The sequence below is a fragment of the Cucurbita pepo genome, chromosome 16 (genome assembly GCF_057944985.1).
Source record: "Cucurbita pepo subsp. pepo isolate OVF chromosome 16, ASM5794498v1, whole genome shotgun sequence".
Lineage (NCBI taxonomy): Eukaryota > Viridiplantae > Streptophyta > Magnoliopsida > Cucurbitales > Cucurbitaceae > Cucurbita > Cucurbita pepo.
The window spans coordinates 9,700,062-9,718,084 of NC_141813.1; the positions used below are offsets into that span (position 1 = coordinate 9,700,062).

At 35.2% G+C, this 18,023-nt stretch overlaps 3 protein-coding genes across 5 annotated transcripts; 2 read left to right on the forward strand and 1 right to left on the reverse strand.

The window, feature by feature from the left end:
- Positions 1–4,740: 4,740 nt before the first annotated feature.
- Positions 4,741–9,673, forward strand: LOC111777795 (histone acetyltransferase MCC1). 3 transcript variants are annotated; one of them, XM_023657510.2, is made up of 6 exons: positions 4,741–4,908; positions 4,988–5,201; positions 5,283–5,427; positions 7,800–7,899; positions 7,977–8,205; positions 9,301–9,673. In XM_023657510.2, exons 2-6 carry the CDS (start codon positions 5,095–5,097, stop codon positions 9,485–9,487), a joined length of 768 nt encoding a protein of 255 aa, XP_023513278.2. In that variant the 5' UTR covers positions 4,741–4,908; positions 4,988–5,094; the 3' UTR covers positions 9,488–9,673. The 3 variants fall into 3 exon arrangements, with proteins under 3 accessions (XP_023513278.2, XP_023513280.2, XP_023513281.2); XM_023657512.2 differs by having other exon boundaries at positions 5,032–5,201; XM_023657513.2 differs by having other exon boundaries at positions 5,043–5,201.
- A 1,239-nt stretch (positions 9,674–10,912) lies between these two features.
- Positions 10,913–14,984, forward strand: LOC111777820 (THO complex subunit 7A). The gene is made up of 3 exons (XM_023657540.2): positions 10,913–11,071; positions 11,338–11,952; positions 14,681–14,984. Exons 2-3 carry the CDS (start codon positions 11,359–11,361, stop codon positions 14,810–14,812), a joined length of 726 nt encoding a protein of 241 aa, XP_023513308.2. The 5' UTR covers positions 10,913–11,071; positions 11,338–11,358; the 3' UTR covers positions 14,813–14,984.
- A 657-nt stretch (positions 14,985–15,641) lies between these two features.
- LOC111776991 (norbelladine synthase) lies at positions 15,642–16,890 on the reverse strand. The gene is made up of 2 exons (XM_023656421.2): positions 16,607–16,890; positions 15,642–16,150 (listed from the first exon to the last, which is right to left on the reverse strand). Exons 1-2 carry the CDS (start codon positions 16,788–16,790, stop codon positions 15,855–15,857), a joined length of 480 nt encoding a protein of 159 aa, XP_023512189.2. The 5' UTR covers positions 16,791–16,890; the 3' UTR covers positions 15,642–15,854.
- Positions 16,891–18,023: the final 1,133 nt, after the last annotated feature.

Genomic DNA, 18,023 nt, shown 5'->3' on the forward strand with positions numbered 1-18,023 from the left:
TTGATGATATTGAATGTCTATTTGTGTATTGTGATTGCTTGTCTGTGATGTAAGCATGTTATAAATGATTACTGGAATGTATGTTTCGAACGTTATAATTATATGAAAGCACGCATCAGATGTGAATATGTTATGCAGGTTAATGGAAAGGTTATGACGCTAGGATATGCTTATAGATTGTTGAGCCATGACCTATTTATATGAGTATTGTAATTTATTAATTCCCGCGGAGTTCCTGACCAACGTGTTGTGTGCTAAGTCAGAGAGAACGAGTACTCCTGACCATTGGTATATGAGATGTACAGGCCGCCAGAGAAATTAATAGACGAGCCGTATTTGATAGAGATCGAGTCTTACATACGAATCCGAAAATTCTAGATAAGCATATAGAGAGAGTCAGTAACCTAAGATGGAGGTAGCTGAGATACCTCGTAAATGAACAAATGACCCTAGTAAGAGAAACTAGGAGTCAATGGCGAATAATATTTAAAAACACTAGAAAGATTAGATATAAACTCATGAAAGATAAGTTAGCTACTTACGGACTAATTTAATTATTCATCAAAATTATTTTAACTTTTCTTTCCCGATTTAGATAATGCAGGCCAACCGAGGGTGAGACCAGCGAGCAAGAGACCACAGAGAATCCATGTCTGGGTCTGTTTTACTTGATGTATATAGAAATATTTTAAAATTTATGATTGGTTTTCGGACTTTATTATCAATGTCTGGTAACTCCGGTGAATCGCGTTGTCCATGAGCAGTTGTTACAAATAATGAAAACAAGAGATTCTACATGAATAATAACGTTGTTATTGCAGCTTAATATGTTATTATGTGTGGAAAAGTCCGAACAATGCCATAGATTTAAACGGTTATAATAAAGTCATTAAAACAATATGATGGAAAATAAATAACGTGAATTTAAATAAAATAAAGAAAAAAAAATTAAAGCAATGTCATATATAATATAAAGGCTTCTACCTTAGCTTCGATCCTATGACTGTCATCGTGACATCGTCATCCGTACATGAGTTCTTTACCTTTACCTGAAAATAAGCATAACACGTGGCTTGAGTATTTTACTCAACTCCACCACCGGAGTTGAGAAATACAATCACATGCAATATGGTGGGACTTATCATTTCATATGAACATCATGACATGACCTTGGGCTCCACTTTTCAGTTCGAGTAGGTTTGGATGTGTAGTAATTCTCTACCTACAACCCACGCATGCGCACATGTACCTATCAAGCGGGCTCGTATACGTACCCCTCGAGCCTGACTCGTCAAGTTCGCACACGCTCACACTACCAAACACCACGGAGGGAAAGGACGTGCATAATATCATGGCGGACATAAAAATCATATTGTACGCGTATGTATTAATCATAACAGGGAAGTATCTCGATGCTCGTGACATACCTAAATGCATGAGATCCCTATAACTTAAAATCATGACATAAGTTTGTAATGCAAGTCATACCTCAATTCATTCCTAACCTAAAGAGACTATGAAACATGCCTGTGTAATTCTTCTCATATCTTTCATACTTAACATAATTTACATGATGTACACTGTACAGATGTTTATGCATCATAAACAATTGAATCATAAATATGATTCCACGACATGCCATAATCATATTATAGAATAACTTATAACATGAAATAAGAGAACGTGACATCATACGACATAACATAGTATAACATAATATAACTTGACATGACTAGCATAATATCATACAATATAACACATGTCAAACATGACATGTGCAGGAGCCACGAAGTACGTGTTATCATGATGGTGTTAATATAACACATGCGGAAGCAATTTGGATCTTAGGCACTTTTAGAACATCAAATATAGTAAATAACTAGCATGTTCATAAGTATTAAAACTCAAGTTGTTTTGAGTACTAATCTTTTGTAGTTCAAATTCTTTTTTCCTCACGAACCGGTTTCGAACCACCACTAGTGTCTTCTCCACTATTCTCCGGCCTTAGAACGGGATTGTGGAATCCGGTGAGTGACTAAACTTGGGAGAGATTTAGCATATATGAAGACAGAGTTTGTAAGAATTATGTTTGCACGTTCACTCTATTTATAGAATTATGTTTGCATGTTCATGCAATTTTGAGATCACCAAATTTTGACACTCAAAATTCCACTCAAATGTTTCGGATTATGTGACAAGCATGCAAGTTTGAGTTAACCAAATTTTGACACTTCAAAATTCCACTAACTGAAACATGGATTTTTCCATGAAATCAACATTTTGACTTTCTTCGTTTTAATTCAACAATTAATTTGAATAATTAATTTCAAATTAAAGTAATATTAAATGATTAATTAAACTATTTAATTAATATTTAATATTAATTCAAATGTCAATCCCAATTAATTCCGACGCATATTTGATTAAAATATTTAAATATCTCAAATTCTCTCTTTTTGTTTAATTCGTAAATAAAATAAAAATGCGGTTAAATATATCGTAATATATGTAGTGCATATTCCCTAATTTGAATTCGAACACTTCGAACTCACTCATCACATTGTTCTATGGTTTAGTCTGATATGCGCTAGCAGAGGGACCTAATGAACCTATAGATCATGGGCTCCAACGATCCAAGATTAATCGGTTAAACTCATTAACCTTGTTAACCAACACTCGTTAACTACTAGGACACTCCACTATAGCCTAGTAGTTGCACTCCCCTCACTATAGATATATTTCTGTCCATTTGATATAACCATGATTAGTAAGTCGATCCTTCACAGGTTGTTCGTAACTAGAGCTGGGTCAATTAACCGTTTTACCCCTTAAATTACTTCTTGTTCCTTATGTCCTACTGATCCTCTAATGAACAATTGGTTTGTGGTCCAACCAATAAACCGAATCCCTCTTAGGGCAATGAGAGGGTGGGGCCCCTTGTTCAAGACCTGCAGTCAGTACTTAAAGGAACTACCTCTCTTCTATCCCTAAAAGTGGGTAGGAGCGGATTTCATCTTGCACCCCACATCCCCAGCCATTCACCCAGTCTTACCCCTGAAATGGGAGGCCTATTGAGTCGGCGAACTCGAACCACTCTCACCTATGCAAATCTAAGGATAATTCTGAATAAACATGAGTTCATGGTTAGCTCAGGATTAAGATCGAGTTACCTAGGTCATCGAATGAAAAAAAAATTAGTCTCAACAGTAAACGACATTATAAAGTGAGAGTGATTTCTTCATGGTCCGATCTTATGCAATACTCATTGCATAGGACGCCCCCACTCACATGTCTCCGTATGTACAATTTAGTGATCACATTGTTTATGTCATATACAAAAGTGAGCCGCATCCATAGTGTCCCCAAGATAAGGTACTCAGCCTTATCCCTATACTATAGATCATTTTGACTATATACTTGAACTTGATCCACTCTTATGTCTCTACATATAGTTCAAGTAATCGTACTATAGCCAGAGTATTCTTAGTTTATTGGATTTAGATTAACGATCGTAAAATTCACTTTATTCAATAACAATTTTTACTGAATAAACATCAATAATAACTTTATTGAAAATAGAATATGTTTTTATTTACAAACTATGAGTTTTAGGACATAAAACCCAACACATCATACGTCATGCAATTATCCAACAAGCTAATAGTGAAGTCACTTACAAGGCAGGGTTGGCTTAAGCTGAGGTCACTATACTTTCCCTTATGAACTTTCTCTCAAGATTTTAAAACGCGTCTAGTAGGGAGAGATTTCCACACCCTTATTTGCAATGTTTCGTTCTCCTCTTCAACTGATGTGGGATCTCATAGTCTACCTCCCTTGAGGGCCCAACAGCACACCGCTCTATGTCTGGCTCTAATACCATTTGTAATAGCACAAGCCCACCGCTTGTCATCTTTGGATTTCCTCCTCAAAGTTTTAAAACGCGTCTAATAAAGAGAGATTTACACACCCTTATAAGCAATGCTTCGTTCTCCTCTCTAACCGATGTGGAATCTCACAAAAACAGTCGATAACATGGTCGAATAATCTTAAAACAATGAAGAAGAATGATTCACATCAGTTAACCCGACCAGTCCAAAAACTCGAGGTTCCTTTTCACGTAACTTTCCTTTCCATTTCTTTAGTTCTTATCTTCGTCGTTAGATATTTACGATGAAGATGTCTTTCATTCTTACTATTTGGAGGGAATATTAAGAACTTAACACGACCACTCAATAGGAAAAAGAGAATGTTATACTTATGTTCGTTTCTTAGCTTCCTTTCTTTCTTAAAATTACTTCCATTTAAGACGAGAAAAAAAAAAAACGTATAAATTATGAGTTTATCCTTTCGTTAAACGAATCAAATGGTCCCGAACAATATTATAAATTTCAAGAGTACACGTATAAATTAAAAATTAGTGTTAAAACATATCGAGATTTTATGATGTCATCCATCTTCACAAATTCTTCGTTCAATAACAAATGAGGTGAAAATTCAGATCTCGAACCTCTCGAGTGAGGATATATATATATATATATATATATATATATAAACCCATAGAACGATTATCCACAAATTATTTGGATTTTTTTTAATTTTTTATAATTTAGTTAAAATATGAAACATATTTATGAAATTTAAGCAAATTAATAAGGAATAAATTGCAAATTTAGCCTAAGAACAAACATATTAACACGTTAAGAATTGAATCTCCAAAATTTGGGGAATAAAAATGTGTTTTTTCAAAGGGAATTTCAATTGAAGCCCTAATAAGCTGTGTCTTCTTCTCTCTTTAACGCCATTATTGATTCTACCAGATGAAGTAGGTGGGGCTGTTCAGCCGTCAAATTGACCACAATGTTGAATCTGTTTCTGTTCACCACTGGGAGCTGCATCAATCCGTCTCAGGTAAATTACTTTTTTATTGCTTCCGATGAAAGGGCAGGACAATTGTTGACGAATATGGTTGCCTTCTCGACTTGCACAGGAATAATTGCGTAGCATATGAGGCTGATGTTTATAAATGGAAAGTGAATTTGTAGGTCGAGTTTTGCGAGCATATAAATTCTTTGCTGGGGATTGAAATCTTTTGCAATGGTAAAATCCAAAGCCATCGACTGTCCAATTATATGTTATCGGCCAATTGAACCCTCGGACCTTGAAGTTTTGGAGCAAATTCATGGTAATTTGTTTCCGATCCGGTATGTGAATCCGATTGAGGGTTTGGTTCATTTTGATTTTGAGATGTGTTTTTGAAGTTAACATGTGCGTATATTTCTCAGGTATGAGTCGGAGTTTTTTCATAATGTTGTTAATGGGCGTGACATTGTGGCATGGGCAGCGGTCGATCATAATAGACCAGATGGTAGAACTGATGAGCTTATTGGATTTGTGACTGCACGAACTGTTCTGGCTAAAGAAAGTGAGGTTGGTTTTACCTTAATTGAAGTATCTGAATGGATTCAGGAAGTGAATTCCTTTGAGATTGAAATTTTCTTGCTTTTCAAAGTAAAGGATTTGTTAGTATCTTAGATAGTCAATCGTTCTTGGGTTGGCGTTAGCGCTTCAATTTCTAGGTTGGTCGACGTTTTACCTTTATATATGCTTGATGGTTAGTCTTATATTTTCTTTTTCATACTAGAAAGAAAGTTTAAGCTGTTTTAATTCAAGACCTTTGAGCATTTGGATGTATGTATAAACCTTTTGGTGTAAAGCTAATAGATTTGAATATCATTTTTCCATTTTCAGAGTTAACATGATACCAAGAAAGGTTTTAAGATCACTTGAAGTACATCATGCTTGTTGGGAGATAATGTTATCCTAGCTGTTTCATTGACCTTGCGTTCAAGCTGAAACTATTCCGCCATGTCTGATGTTATGCAAGTATTAGTTCCTATAGGGAGACCTTTTGTGACGCCCCTACTTTTCTTAACCTAATTAGTGACGTTAATCCATGCTTGCTTAAGTCATAAATGTGGAAATTCGTAACAAACATCTTTAAAATAAGACCATAGACTTACATAAGCAATTCAAAACATGAAATTCAGCTTAACATAGTTTTAAATGTAAATCAAGCTTAAGAAAAACACTTAACAACGGACTGAAATCCAATGCGTTCTATCATCCACTAATTTAAAATCAAAACATTCAACTGCCCTGTTATGCTCCATTCTGACTTCCATGGCCTTACTTTAAAGATGTTTATTATGAATTTCCGCATTTATGACTTAAGCATGCATGGGTTGACGTCATTTATTAGGTTAAGAAAACTAGGGGCGTCATAGTTTGGGGGAAGCCCAAAGAGTACAATATCTGCTAGCGGTGAGCTTGGGTTATTACAATCTGCCTCTGAAAGAAACATTTAGGCCGTGATCTCTTCTTAACAGTGAAACCTTAGATCATACTGGTAAGATCTTTGGACATATCTGGAGGTCTTTGTGGAAGGAAGAAGTTTGGGTGGACTAAACATTGACGATATCAAAATAAAAAATATTGCTTTCCTCTTCAAGTGTGGAGGGAGATTGTTATCAATATTTATGACCTGAATCAATTCAGTTGATCTCTTAATTGGCTGAACCGCTGCTCTTGGGTCTTGATGCTCTCGGTTTTCTTTAGTCAAACGTAGAGAGTTCTGGCAAGAATATGTTGCTTTCAAGTTGGCAATGGCATTAGTGTAAAATTTGGGTAGGACTTTTGACATTTGGCTCCTTCGTGCATTGTTTTCCTTAACCATTACTTTGTCCAAAGAAAGAACAATTGCAGACTATTGGAAGGTGGATGATCTTGGTTGGACCTTTAGTGGTTTGAAGAGTGCTTGGCCTCTAACTACTAAGCTAATAAGGAATACATTCCTAGTCAACGTGTGGACCTTTTGGTGTGGTATATAGAACCCTCGGGTATGGTTTCCACCATATTAGATAATGTTTGTCTTCAATGCTGCCAATGCAAAGCCAGAAAAGTTCATTACTTAATCTTTGTTTGGATAGTTAAATTCCAAAAAATCAAGTTCTTGTGGTCCATAGCCTACCAAAATGCTCAAAATAAACTACAGAAAGGAAACCCACATCCTTCTCCTCCCCTCAAGTATGCTGGACTACAAAAGAGAAGAAGATTCTGTAGATCACTTATCCATTAGTGTCCCTTTGGGGACATTTGAGAAAATTGGAATTGACACTTATGCATTAGTTGTCATTTTTCTCCACTCTGTTCAGTTTTCTACTGCATGTTGGATTTGTTTGGTGTGTTCTTATAGATATCAACATGGTGTTCCTAGAGGCTTTTCGGATTGGTAGTTTAGGGGGTTAGTCGGAGGTCCATTGGAAAAAAGCCACTAGTGCTATTCTTTGACTCCTTTGGATAGAGAAAAACAACTATATAAATTTAAAGATCAGCAGAGAGATTTTTGTTCATTTTTGGAGATTGTACGATATATTGCTTCCTCCGAACAATGTAATTAAGTGCAAGTGATTAGGACTTTAAATTCATTGGTACAAACACCATGGTTGGTTGGCTTTGAGAGAGATTCCACAACTTTGAGCATATGCTGGCTGTAGGAGAAAGGACATGTTTGTTTGAAGTTTGGTCTTTCTTCCTTTTCTAGGAAGTTACATAGAGTTCCTGTTGAGGAATTCTTTAAGCATGTGGTCAGTAAGTTGAATTTGTAATTGGTGGGTGTATACTTTGTAGAATTGATTTACACTAATCTCTTAACAATGTCTTTTAGCTACTTTGACAACTGAAATCACCTGTCTTGGATGCTGAAAACTGGGTATATTTATACTTGCTTAAATGTCTTGTAGTTATCTGATTTACTTCGGCATGATTCATTAACCACGGATGAAACTCTAGTATACATTCTTACACTTGGAGTAGTGGAAAGCTACAGAAACCTTGGGATAGGTACGAGTTTCTCGGAGTTATATTCGATATTGTTTTTTTTTACACTAATGTCATGTTTACAAATATTGAATTGCCAGCTAGTTCACTTGTTCAAAAGGTAATTAAATACGCCTCAAGCATCCCGAGTTGCCGAGCAGTTTATTTGCATGTAATTTCATACAATAGTACTGCTATCAAATTCTACAAGAAAATGTCATTCAAGTGCCTACGAAGACTGTCGGGCTTTTACTTCATCAATGGCCAGCATTATGATTCTTACCTGTTCGTCTACTACGTGAATGGTGGTCGGTCTCCATGCTCTCTATTGTAAGTACCAAATATCAACTACCTTTAAGGCTTATATATGATTGCATGCTTGCTGAGAATGACACTCTTTGATGTGGTGGTCCTCTTTTGCCTAACCTCATCAAGAATCTTTTGACACTTAGAAAGACCTGAAACATGTTAACTGTAGAGGAAACAACTTATCTCAATCTTTTACCAAAACTTTGGAATAGAAAGACCTGAAATACTCTTATTCAAACTTGTTACAGTCTGACGAATCTGAAGTTCATGTAAACGTGTAAATTTTGGGTGGTTGGCGACAATAGGTCTCATTTTTGGGTGGTAAGGTAAGAGGGGAGGTGTAACAGCCCAAACCCACTGCTAGTCGATATTGTCCTCTTTGGGCTTTCCCTTTAGGACTTCCCCTCAAGGTCTTAAAACGTGTCTGCTAGGGAGAGGTTTCCACACCTTTATAAAGAATGCTTTGTTTCTCTCTCCAGCCGATATGGGATCACACAATCCACTCCCCTTCGGACACCGCCAGTGTCTGGTTCTGATACCATTTGTAACGGCCCAAGCCTACCGCTAGTAGATATTGTCCTCTTTGAGCTTTTCCTTTCAGGCTTCCCTCAAGGTTTTAAAACACGTTTGCTAGGGAGAGGTTTCCACACCTTTACAAAGAATTCTTTGTTCCTCACTCCAGCCGACCCGCCGACGTGGGATCTTAGAGGAGGAACCGGACAATAGAGAGTAGACTGAAAAAGGATAGAGCGGGAGAGATGGAGAACATGTTGGTGGATGGGTAGAAAACAGATAGAAGGGGAAAGAAATGATGCAAGGGACAGAACCAGGTGAAAGAAAATCTATTACATTAGAAACTGGACCTTAAAAGAAGAGATTTAAGAGAGGGAGTGCTAGAAAGACCAAGAATCTCATTCACTATTACCAGTCTGATTCCATCAACTAGTATCAATCAAATACTAATTGTTACTAGAACTTCTAAAACGTACATTTCAGTTTATTTTATTTGGAAACGTTCCGTTTGTCAATCAAAACTTCTAAGCTAGAGCTCTTCTAAACCTTCAAGCTTACATTCGCTCTGTTTTTTAATCGGTTCGTTTCGTATACTACGTGCAGAGAGGTTGTGAGTTTCATGGTGAGTTATTTAAGGGATGGTATAAAGTGTGTAACTTCAAGGCTGAGGAAGAATGAGAAAAGGAAGGTGTCAAAATGGCCCAAATGTAAAGAATCTCACAGCCTTATATCGATGGCACAGAGCAAGAGAAATCTGGTGGTCGAGAGCAGTGGATATGAATGTGTTTAATTTGATGATATGATGTGAAGCACCGAGAAGGAAACCGCTCACTGTATGCGCCTACTCTTCCTTCCTTCTACTCTTTATAATTTATTGTAGTTTAAAACGTATATATATATATACTAATGTGATGATAGTCTGTTCTCAAATGTAATAAACTTTGGTGATGTTTAATATGAAAGTGAGCCTTATGCATCCTTAATTCTTTTAACTTTCGATTCTCTTTTATCAACTTGCCATTGTAGCACGTGTGTAATGCGGACTTGATGCCATCTCTGCTTTTTTCTCCTCTATATTATTGACGTGATTTTCAATGTACGAAATCTTGCAGTACTTACCAGTAAGATCAGGTCTTGAGAGATGGATCGGTAAAGACGTTGCTTTCTATCATATCATTTTAACACAATTTTATATTTTATACGGTACTACTTTTTATAATATTTGAAATTAATCTTTATAATGAAATTAGGATAATTATGTATAAATATTTGAAAAAGTGATCGGGTGTTCAAAAAACTTGATTATCCAAAAAAAATTAAATGAACCCAATCCTACTCGGTTTGGGTTTGGTTTATTTGTTGAATTCAAATAAATGAAAAACTTTGTGTATTTAGTTATTTATGGACTCAATTTTATTATTAATTTTAAAAATATACATTTTTACGTCAAATATAATTATATATATAATTTAATTTAATAATTTTGATTATTTATTCTTCACCCTCTTAAAAAATAATTTTTAATTAATATTTATTTTTATTATAAATAAAATTTTAAATTGAATGAAGTCATTATTTAATAAGAGTTATTTGCATTCGATAATTGAAAAAAATTAAAATAGTTCTAAAAAAATGTCATAACCCGATCCAATTCGAGCAACGAGCATTATTAGAAGCAACATAAATAGTTCTAAAAAATATAACCCGACCCAATTCGAGCAACGAGCACCATTAGAAACAACATAAATTGAATTCATTGAATTGAGTGAGATGTGTCTATTGTAAATCTGTCGGATATTTTGTGAGATGTGTCTATTGTAAATCTGTCGGATATTTTGGAACGCTTCAGACCAGATCTTGTTGAAATCAGGGTTTAGAGATTCAGACCAGATCTTGTTGAAATCAGGGTTTAGAGATTCCCCGTCCTGATTGGAATGAGCTCAACATAAATAGTTCTAAAAAATGTCATAACCCGACCCAATTCGAGCGACGAGCACCATCAGAAGCAACATAAATTGGATTCAGTGAGATGTGCCCATTGTAAATCTCGTGAAGTCGGATATTTTGGAACGATTCAGACTCGATCTTGTTGAAATCAGGGTTTAGAGATTCCCCGCCCTAGTTGGGATGGGCTCAACATAAATAGTTCTAAAAAATGTCATAACCCGATCCAATTCGAGCAACGAGCACCATCAGGAGCAACATAAATTGGATTCAGTGAGATGTGTCTATTGTAAATCTCGTGAAACTGAATATTTTGGAACGATCCAGACCCGATCTTGATAAAATCAGGGTTTAGAGATTCCCCCATTGGAATGGGGTAGCCCTAGAGTTGCAGAACAATGGCATAACCAGCTATGGCTTCCGATCTCAAGTACGTCTCTCTCTCCCTCTCTCCCTCTCTCCCTCTCTCTGCGATTTAAATTATCGGTAGTCTCTTCATTATCATCTGTTCATTTTCTCTCCATCGATTTCTTTTTCGGTTCAATTTCGCTTTTTCTTCATCTTCCATTGACACTGTTTCTGTAGACCTAGAAATCTAGCAGAAAGAGTCACCTTCTTCTTCTTCTTCGATTCTAACTTGCTGTTGGTTCTCCATTTCAATTTGTAAGTTCTTATTCTTCAGCATTTGTGTTCCAGGATCTGAGTGAGAAGTAGATTATGTCGGTGAGAGGGAGGAAAGTCTCCACCCGAGGGGAAGCAGTGGCAGCAAGTTATGCTTTTGGGCCACTCGAAGATGATGTTATTATAAAACACAGGCTTCTCACCCGTACAACGACCACAAGGGGGGAACCTCCATTGAAGAAGCTCCAGAAGAAGTTCACTTCCTTTGTTCTTGAGATTGAAAAGGATGGGAGTAATCATGATGATTGTGAGAAGCTTTCCAGAGCTTTCTTACAAGAGCTATCCACGTTTGAAATTCCTTTGCTGAAGAGTAAAGCAGTTGTGGATGCAAATATTAGGGAAAAGGAGAGTTTCCATGAGTTTAAGGATGAGATAAACAGACAAATTTTGTTAGCTCAGGATGATATTGAAGATCTTAAGAAGCAGCTTGAAGAAAGCAAAATTGAGAGGCAACACAAGGAGGAGTGTGAGGCAATTAGGAAACTTGTAGCAGCACAGCCACCCAGGTCTGTGACACAAAAGACTATTGTGGAGTTAGAGAAAGAGATTGCGGCACTTGATGCGGAGAACACAGCTAGTTCAAGGATGCTGGAGCTTCGCAAGAAACAATTTGCACTTCTGTTGCATGTGGTATGTTTCCTTCAGCATTGTTTTCTTAGTTATATTCTTTAATTGTACTCTTAAAATGAAAATTTTGGTCTCTTAGCATTGTTTTCTTAGTTATATTCTTTAATTGTACTCTTAAAATGAAAATTTTGGTCTCTTTGTTTGATGATTCATTAGTTTAGACCTTGGATTCTCCCCCACCGCCATTTTTTCACTTTTGAATTGTTCAGGGATTCTTAGACTGATTGTTGCACGAAGAAGATTGAGATGTATATGGGATCAGTGCTTGAACCCCCAATCTTTGGCTCATTTAAGGAAGAATGAGAATGGTTCTATTAGAGTTTTGCTAGTTTACTCTAATATTCGTAGTGGTTGGTCGTCAATTCTAGTACAAAGATTTATAGAAAGAATTCTATGCTCGGATTTTAATACGTTTGTAGATCCAATTAAACTGCATTTATGGATCATTACATATAATTACCCATTAAGATAATGTCTGAAAGTAGGATTTCTTCTATTATTGTCTTTTTCGAATTGAAGGATTTTTTATTGGCTGAGTTCAAGCAAGAAAGGGGGTGTTGACCTACCTTATGTTATGAATTCCGTATCCCTTAATAATAAATAGGGGATTAATAACTCAATCAAAAGAAGTTGTTAGGTGCTGAGATGGTAGGAAAATTTGATTTGATAAAGAAGTAACTTTTAGTATTCCGTCTTTTGGAGAGGAATCCCTTCATGAATGAAGAACAAACGATTTAGATAAATATAGTGAAAGCCTTGCTTTGGAATCTATGGTTGTAGAGAAATCACAGGACTTTCAATGAGACCAAATCTACCTATGAAACCTTCTTAAACAGCGTGCTTATGGCTATTGGGTTTGTCTAGAAGACTCACAGTGAAAATCTACCATTTTGCCAAGCCGTTCCGGGTTAAAATATTTTAGGCCTTCAATCTTTACACTGATTTTGCAAATGACACAATCACTCTTTTAGAAATGAGCTTCATGGGTCATCCTTTCAGCAAGGAAAAGGAGGTCTTGTGCGTCTTTATCAACAAAAGCTTCCTATACCATAAAAACAATAACATTCGATTTCACTTGGTGTAAATTCTCCCCATATATTTGGGACTACAACCTTACTTCTCTGACATATTGGCATAGTTTTTTGTATATCCTTTTGGCATTTTCCCCCTCTTTGTAAGTTCACCTCATCCAATGAAATGAAGGTATTTGTTTCTCATAAAATAAGGTACAACATTTTTTGTAGCAATGTACAACTTCATGCTTCTGGTGATGTCATACGAATATAGAATGCTTTTGTAACAATCCCATCTCAATGCTTCTGGTGATGGCAATACAACCTGTTTCTTATTAAAAGAAAAAAAAAAGGAGGCTTTATCTTGATTTGCATGCTTCTGGTGATGTCATAGGAATATAGAATGCTTTTGTAACAATCCTATCTCAATGCTTCTGGTGATGGCAATACAACCTGTTTCTTATTAAAAGAAAAAAAAAGGAGGCTTTATCTTGATTTGCATTAGAATCAAATCTTCAACAAGGCACTTCTTTCTCCTAGCCACTATCCCATGCATGCTTTAGTTTCCAACTGAGGATTTTCATGAAGCATTTGTCTACCACGAGGTTCTGAGCAAGATGAAATACCTTTAAATGCATCTATTCAAGAGTTATTGCTGCAGCCACTTTGTAAGAGATCTAACGGTCCACTATTAGCCATTCAAGAATCTATTACATTGTTCCCTCGTAGGGTTAAAACGTTCTGTCACTGCCATTTGATCGAAGGGTTTCACATTCAACTAGAGACTGCCTAGAAAATACCAAGTAGAAAGCAAAATTCACCCTGCTTCTCCTGAATTTAAGGAAAAGAGTTGTTTATCAATAATTTGTTTTGGGGGAATAGAGTAAATTGTGGTGTAGTGCTTGGTTGGTAGTTTCCAGGGAAATGTCTGTATGTGTTTTTAACTTCCCTATTGAAACGAAATAGGAAATTAATAAAAAAAAAAATCGAAAGACAAGACTCTTCTCTTGATTCATTCTTGTTCACCTTTACATGAGAGTAGTAAATTCAAGCTAAAACTATTCTATTGCCGGAACCAAAGACGATATGACCTTGCTGGCCTTATTTATTAAAGGAGGTGTAAAAGTACTTTAATCTTGACTAGTCGAGCAAGGAATTCCTTTCTTTTTTCAGACAAGTGATTGAGTGATTGAGCCGGAGTGAAGGAGCGAAAGCAACAGCTGATAGTTTACGAGTTCAATCTGGCTGATTCATCTTTCGTATTGGAAATTACTTAAACCAATACATATGTGAGATCCCTCGTCAGTTAGGGAGGAGAACGAAACATTTTTTATAAGGGTGTAAAAACCTCTCCCTAGCAAACGCGTTTTAAAAACCTTGAGGGGAAGTCTGAAAAGGAAAGCCCAAAGAGGACAATATCTGCTAACGGTGGCCTTGGGCTGTGACAACGTATATATACTTTAATCTGAATTAACATTTTATATATATACTGTGTGTGTATGTTTTTTCATTAATATTCTTTTAGAGGAAGAAGGAGCTTATGATTGGGGCCATGGGACATAGCGAGGCCTTTTAAAGCTCTAGAAATTGTAGTCACAACTAAAAAATCTCTGTTTGTTTGAAGATTGTCCTATACGAGCAGTAGTATTGTGTCTAAATAACTGTTGTCTTGCTGTGATTACGTACAAACTTGAAATCCTCAACTGATATTGGTGCAGGTGGATGAGTTGCAAAACACCATAGAGGATGAACAGAAGAGTTTAATGGAAGAAATGAGAATCACAGCTGAGGAGAACAAGATTGGTGTGGACGATGCTAGTGGAGGCCTGGAAGCCATGGCTGTGGACTGAGACAGCAACCCTCTGGGATGTTCTGGTGTAAAACTTGTAAGCATATTTTTCTTTAAAAAAACTCAATATCTAAGCTGTTATTTATCTAGAAATCTTGCTCAAAGTCAAGAAATCAAAATGAAATAGTTGGATCTTCTGGATGTTCACCTGAATCAAGTAAATCTTGTTCTTATCCTTAGAGGGGTCTTATAGGTGAAACGACATGCCATTGTAAAGGAATAAACCCATTGCCTATGGATGTTTAGGAGTCATGTTTCTCTGTACCGGAAATGTGAGTGAAACTTTTAGTTCGATGAAATTGTTATCACTGACTTTCATATCATCAAAATTGATTTCGAGCCATTAAAGACATGTTTGAGAGTAATTTTGAACCTAACAATATTATATTAACTATCCTAAACTTACTCTCAAACATCTCTTACATGATTATGATGCGAGTTCGATGGCTATTTATAACTAAAGATGCGTCCTTCATCATTCATCATTTCACATGGCGAGTACAACTCCTACTATTCGTAGTAAAGAAAGAAAAATGGTAGGGAAAGATTAAATTACCCGATTAGTTCTTGAATTTTAAGTTTGTCTGTTTAGTTCTTTGCTTTAAAAAGTGTTTAGTATCTATAAACTTTTAGTTATATACAAGAAGTCCTTGAGTTTTAAAAAGTTTCGAACGAGTCTTTAATCTTTCGTTTTTGTGTTTATTAAGTCATTGAGATTTATCAAACACGTGTTGGAAAAATTTTACTTTTTCCACGATGATTATTGTAATTATCCACGCTAATTTGGAAGAACAGAAAATAAAGAACAAAACAGTTATCAAACGCATTCATGCTTAGAGAAATTTTTTAAAAGTTATTCCAAACACACTAAACATCCAGAAATCATACATCTCTAAGCTCGGCCATTGATGAGTATCAAAGACCGTGCAGTTACAAATGAAGATTATTATTTGATCAATCCACGAAAAGAAACTTCATCACAAGTTTGGAATCCTCCATTATTGAAAATTAAACACACAGCAAAGTGAGATCCATGAATGATATTATGCATCCGTGGGCTGTTGGGCATTGAGGAAATAGCTCTTGGCAGCTTGAGCTATGGCTATCAAAGGTTGAACACTGGCTAATGAAACATTTGCAGCAGCTTCTTCCTTCAACTCATACTCCACCGATGATTTCACAATGCAACTCTCTTCATCCTTCTCAATTATCTCAAAACAAAACCTGTAAACAGTGAACCCAAGATCCAGGTACCCTCCTTCCACCATCTCCGCTATTTTTATACGCTTTTCATTGTCTATTTTCACGAACTTCTCTTTGTATCTCATACCTCCTAAATCTGTACGGTATCAAAATTTCTTATCGTTAGACTAAATTATACATCTCGACTCTAAACTATGACATTTCTTTCGTTTAAGCTCGTATTAGGGTGTTTTGCCCCGAACTATTTGTTTTATAATTGAAAAGAATGAAAACAAAGAAATTAGACCAAGAGGACGATTCTTTCATTCATTCGTTTATCAAAAACTCAAATATAATCTAATTCAAATCGGGTCAAACTATAATTTTTCCAAAATAATTCTTCAAAAATAAAATCTTGAATCTCTTTAGTGTAATGCACGATAATTAAATAATTTTATCTAAACTAACTTAAGATATGAATCAAAATTAATTTGGGTCGGTTAAGAATATAGTATAAATAATTTTGAACACGACAGAAGTCATTTTAACTGTGATAAGAACTTATCAGAATCGATACTGGAAAGATCGAGTAGTAAACGAGTAATGTACTCACCGGGAGCAAAAGTGACAAGGACAAGAGTTCCTTGGCCGCCATCGCCTTCAAGGAGCTGGACGTTGTTGATGATATTGGGGAGGTGAAGTTGGAGGAAATCAGCAAAGTGAATGGTGCCATAAAGCGCCCAAACTTTGGCCGCCGGCGCCGGAATCTCAGTCTCGTCACTGATTTTGGTCACCATTTTTGTTCTTCCTGGTTCTTCTTGGAGAGATGCAGGTCTTGTTGTTTAAAGATGGAGACTTCCACCACAGATTTTGATTGGTCCTCCCAATTTTCATCCATATCTTCTCACTTCTCATATTTAAATAATAAACCAGGAAAATCAACTCATTTTTTTAATACTTCATTTCAATTAATTTAGGTCAAAATTAATGAAAAAAAAAAAAAAAAAATTATTTCATTATCACCCTCCAACTATTTTAAAAAATTAAAAAAACATGGTTACTATTATTACTATAATTTAAAAAATACCCATGAAATTTTAATAATGATATCAACCGTTTTAACCTTTATAAAAATTAAGAAAAAAAAAAGTTAAAAAAAAAGTTAAAAAAAAGTTATTACCATAAATATAAAAAATATATATATTACTTTTAATTTTTTTTTTTTCTAAACATGTGAGTATATTAATGTTAGTTTTAAAAGCATACTAAATATATAAAGGACGATTTTATATATAGAGGACAGTTAGTATGCTTTCAAAACTAACATTAATATCCTTACATTTTTAGATATATATTTTGAAGTTTTTAAAAAAGTGAAAAAGTTCAAAAGTATTTTTTAACGAAACAATTTCTATTTATATAATATTTTAAATTTAAGGATATTTTAAAAATTTTGAAAAAAAAGTTTGAAGAGTAATATTGTTGAAAAAATAGGATTGACAAAGGAGATGAGAAGTGGAAGAACATGCATACATGTGAAATTAAGCATTGTCCACGTCATGTTGCCAGCTGTTGACACCTTTGACTAAATTATAAAAAATAATAATAATAATAATAAAAAAAATCTATTTTTTTTATAAGGGACAATTTATATTGAAACTATAAATAATTATTAAAAAGGTCGATCGTGGGCAGTTGCGCAGTTCTTGGCAAGTTTCATCCAAACACAACAACTTATCAAAACCTTCCAAAATAATTTGTTTTTGTTTTCACTTAAATTTACTCTATTTGGTGTAAATTTACTAAAAACCCCCTTGCAAGGACAATTATCGTGTTAAAGAATTGAGACCATATCTGACTCAGAACCATTTTGAGAATAAAATGATTAAGAAAAGTTTAAAGAGAATTGAAAGTCTGTCTGTTGTACCGACAACCTTCTGAGAATAAGATGATTAAAGAAAGTTTAAAAAAATTAAATTCAATAAATAAAAAAAGGGAAATAAATTTTCAAATGAGTCCAAAATGGCGAG

Bases quoted from the DNA above. Each gene is read 5' to 3' on its own strand.
- LOC111776991 (XM_023656421.2), bottom strand. From the start codon at position 16,790: ATGGTGACCAAAATCAGTGACGAGACTGAGATTCCGGCGCCGGCGGCC. The intron at 16,151-16,606 runs GTGAGTACATTA...GATACCGTACAG, and splicing joins CCTTGTCACTTTTGCTCCCG to ATTTAGGAGGTATGAGATAC.
- LOC111777795 (XM_023657510.2), top strand. From the start codon at position 5,095: ATGGTAAAATCCAAAGCCATCGACTGTCCAATTATATGTTATCGGCCA. The intron at 5,428-7,799 runs GTTGGTTTTACC...AATGTCTTGTAG, and splicing joins TTCTGGCTAAAGAAAGTGAG to TTATCTGATTTACTTCGGCA. The intron at 8,206-9,300 runs GTAAGTACCAAA...TACTACGTGCAG, and splicing joins CGGTCTCCATGCTCTCTATT to AGAGGTTGTGAGTTTCATGG.
- LOC111777820 (XM_023657540.2), top strand. From the start codon at position 11,359: ATGTCGGTGAGAGGGAGGAAAGTCTCCACCCGAGGGGAAGCAGTGGCA. The intron at 11,953-14,680 runs GTATGTTTCCTT...ATATTGGTGCAG, and splicing joins TTGCACTTCTGTTGCATGTG to GTGGATGAGTTGCAAAACAC.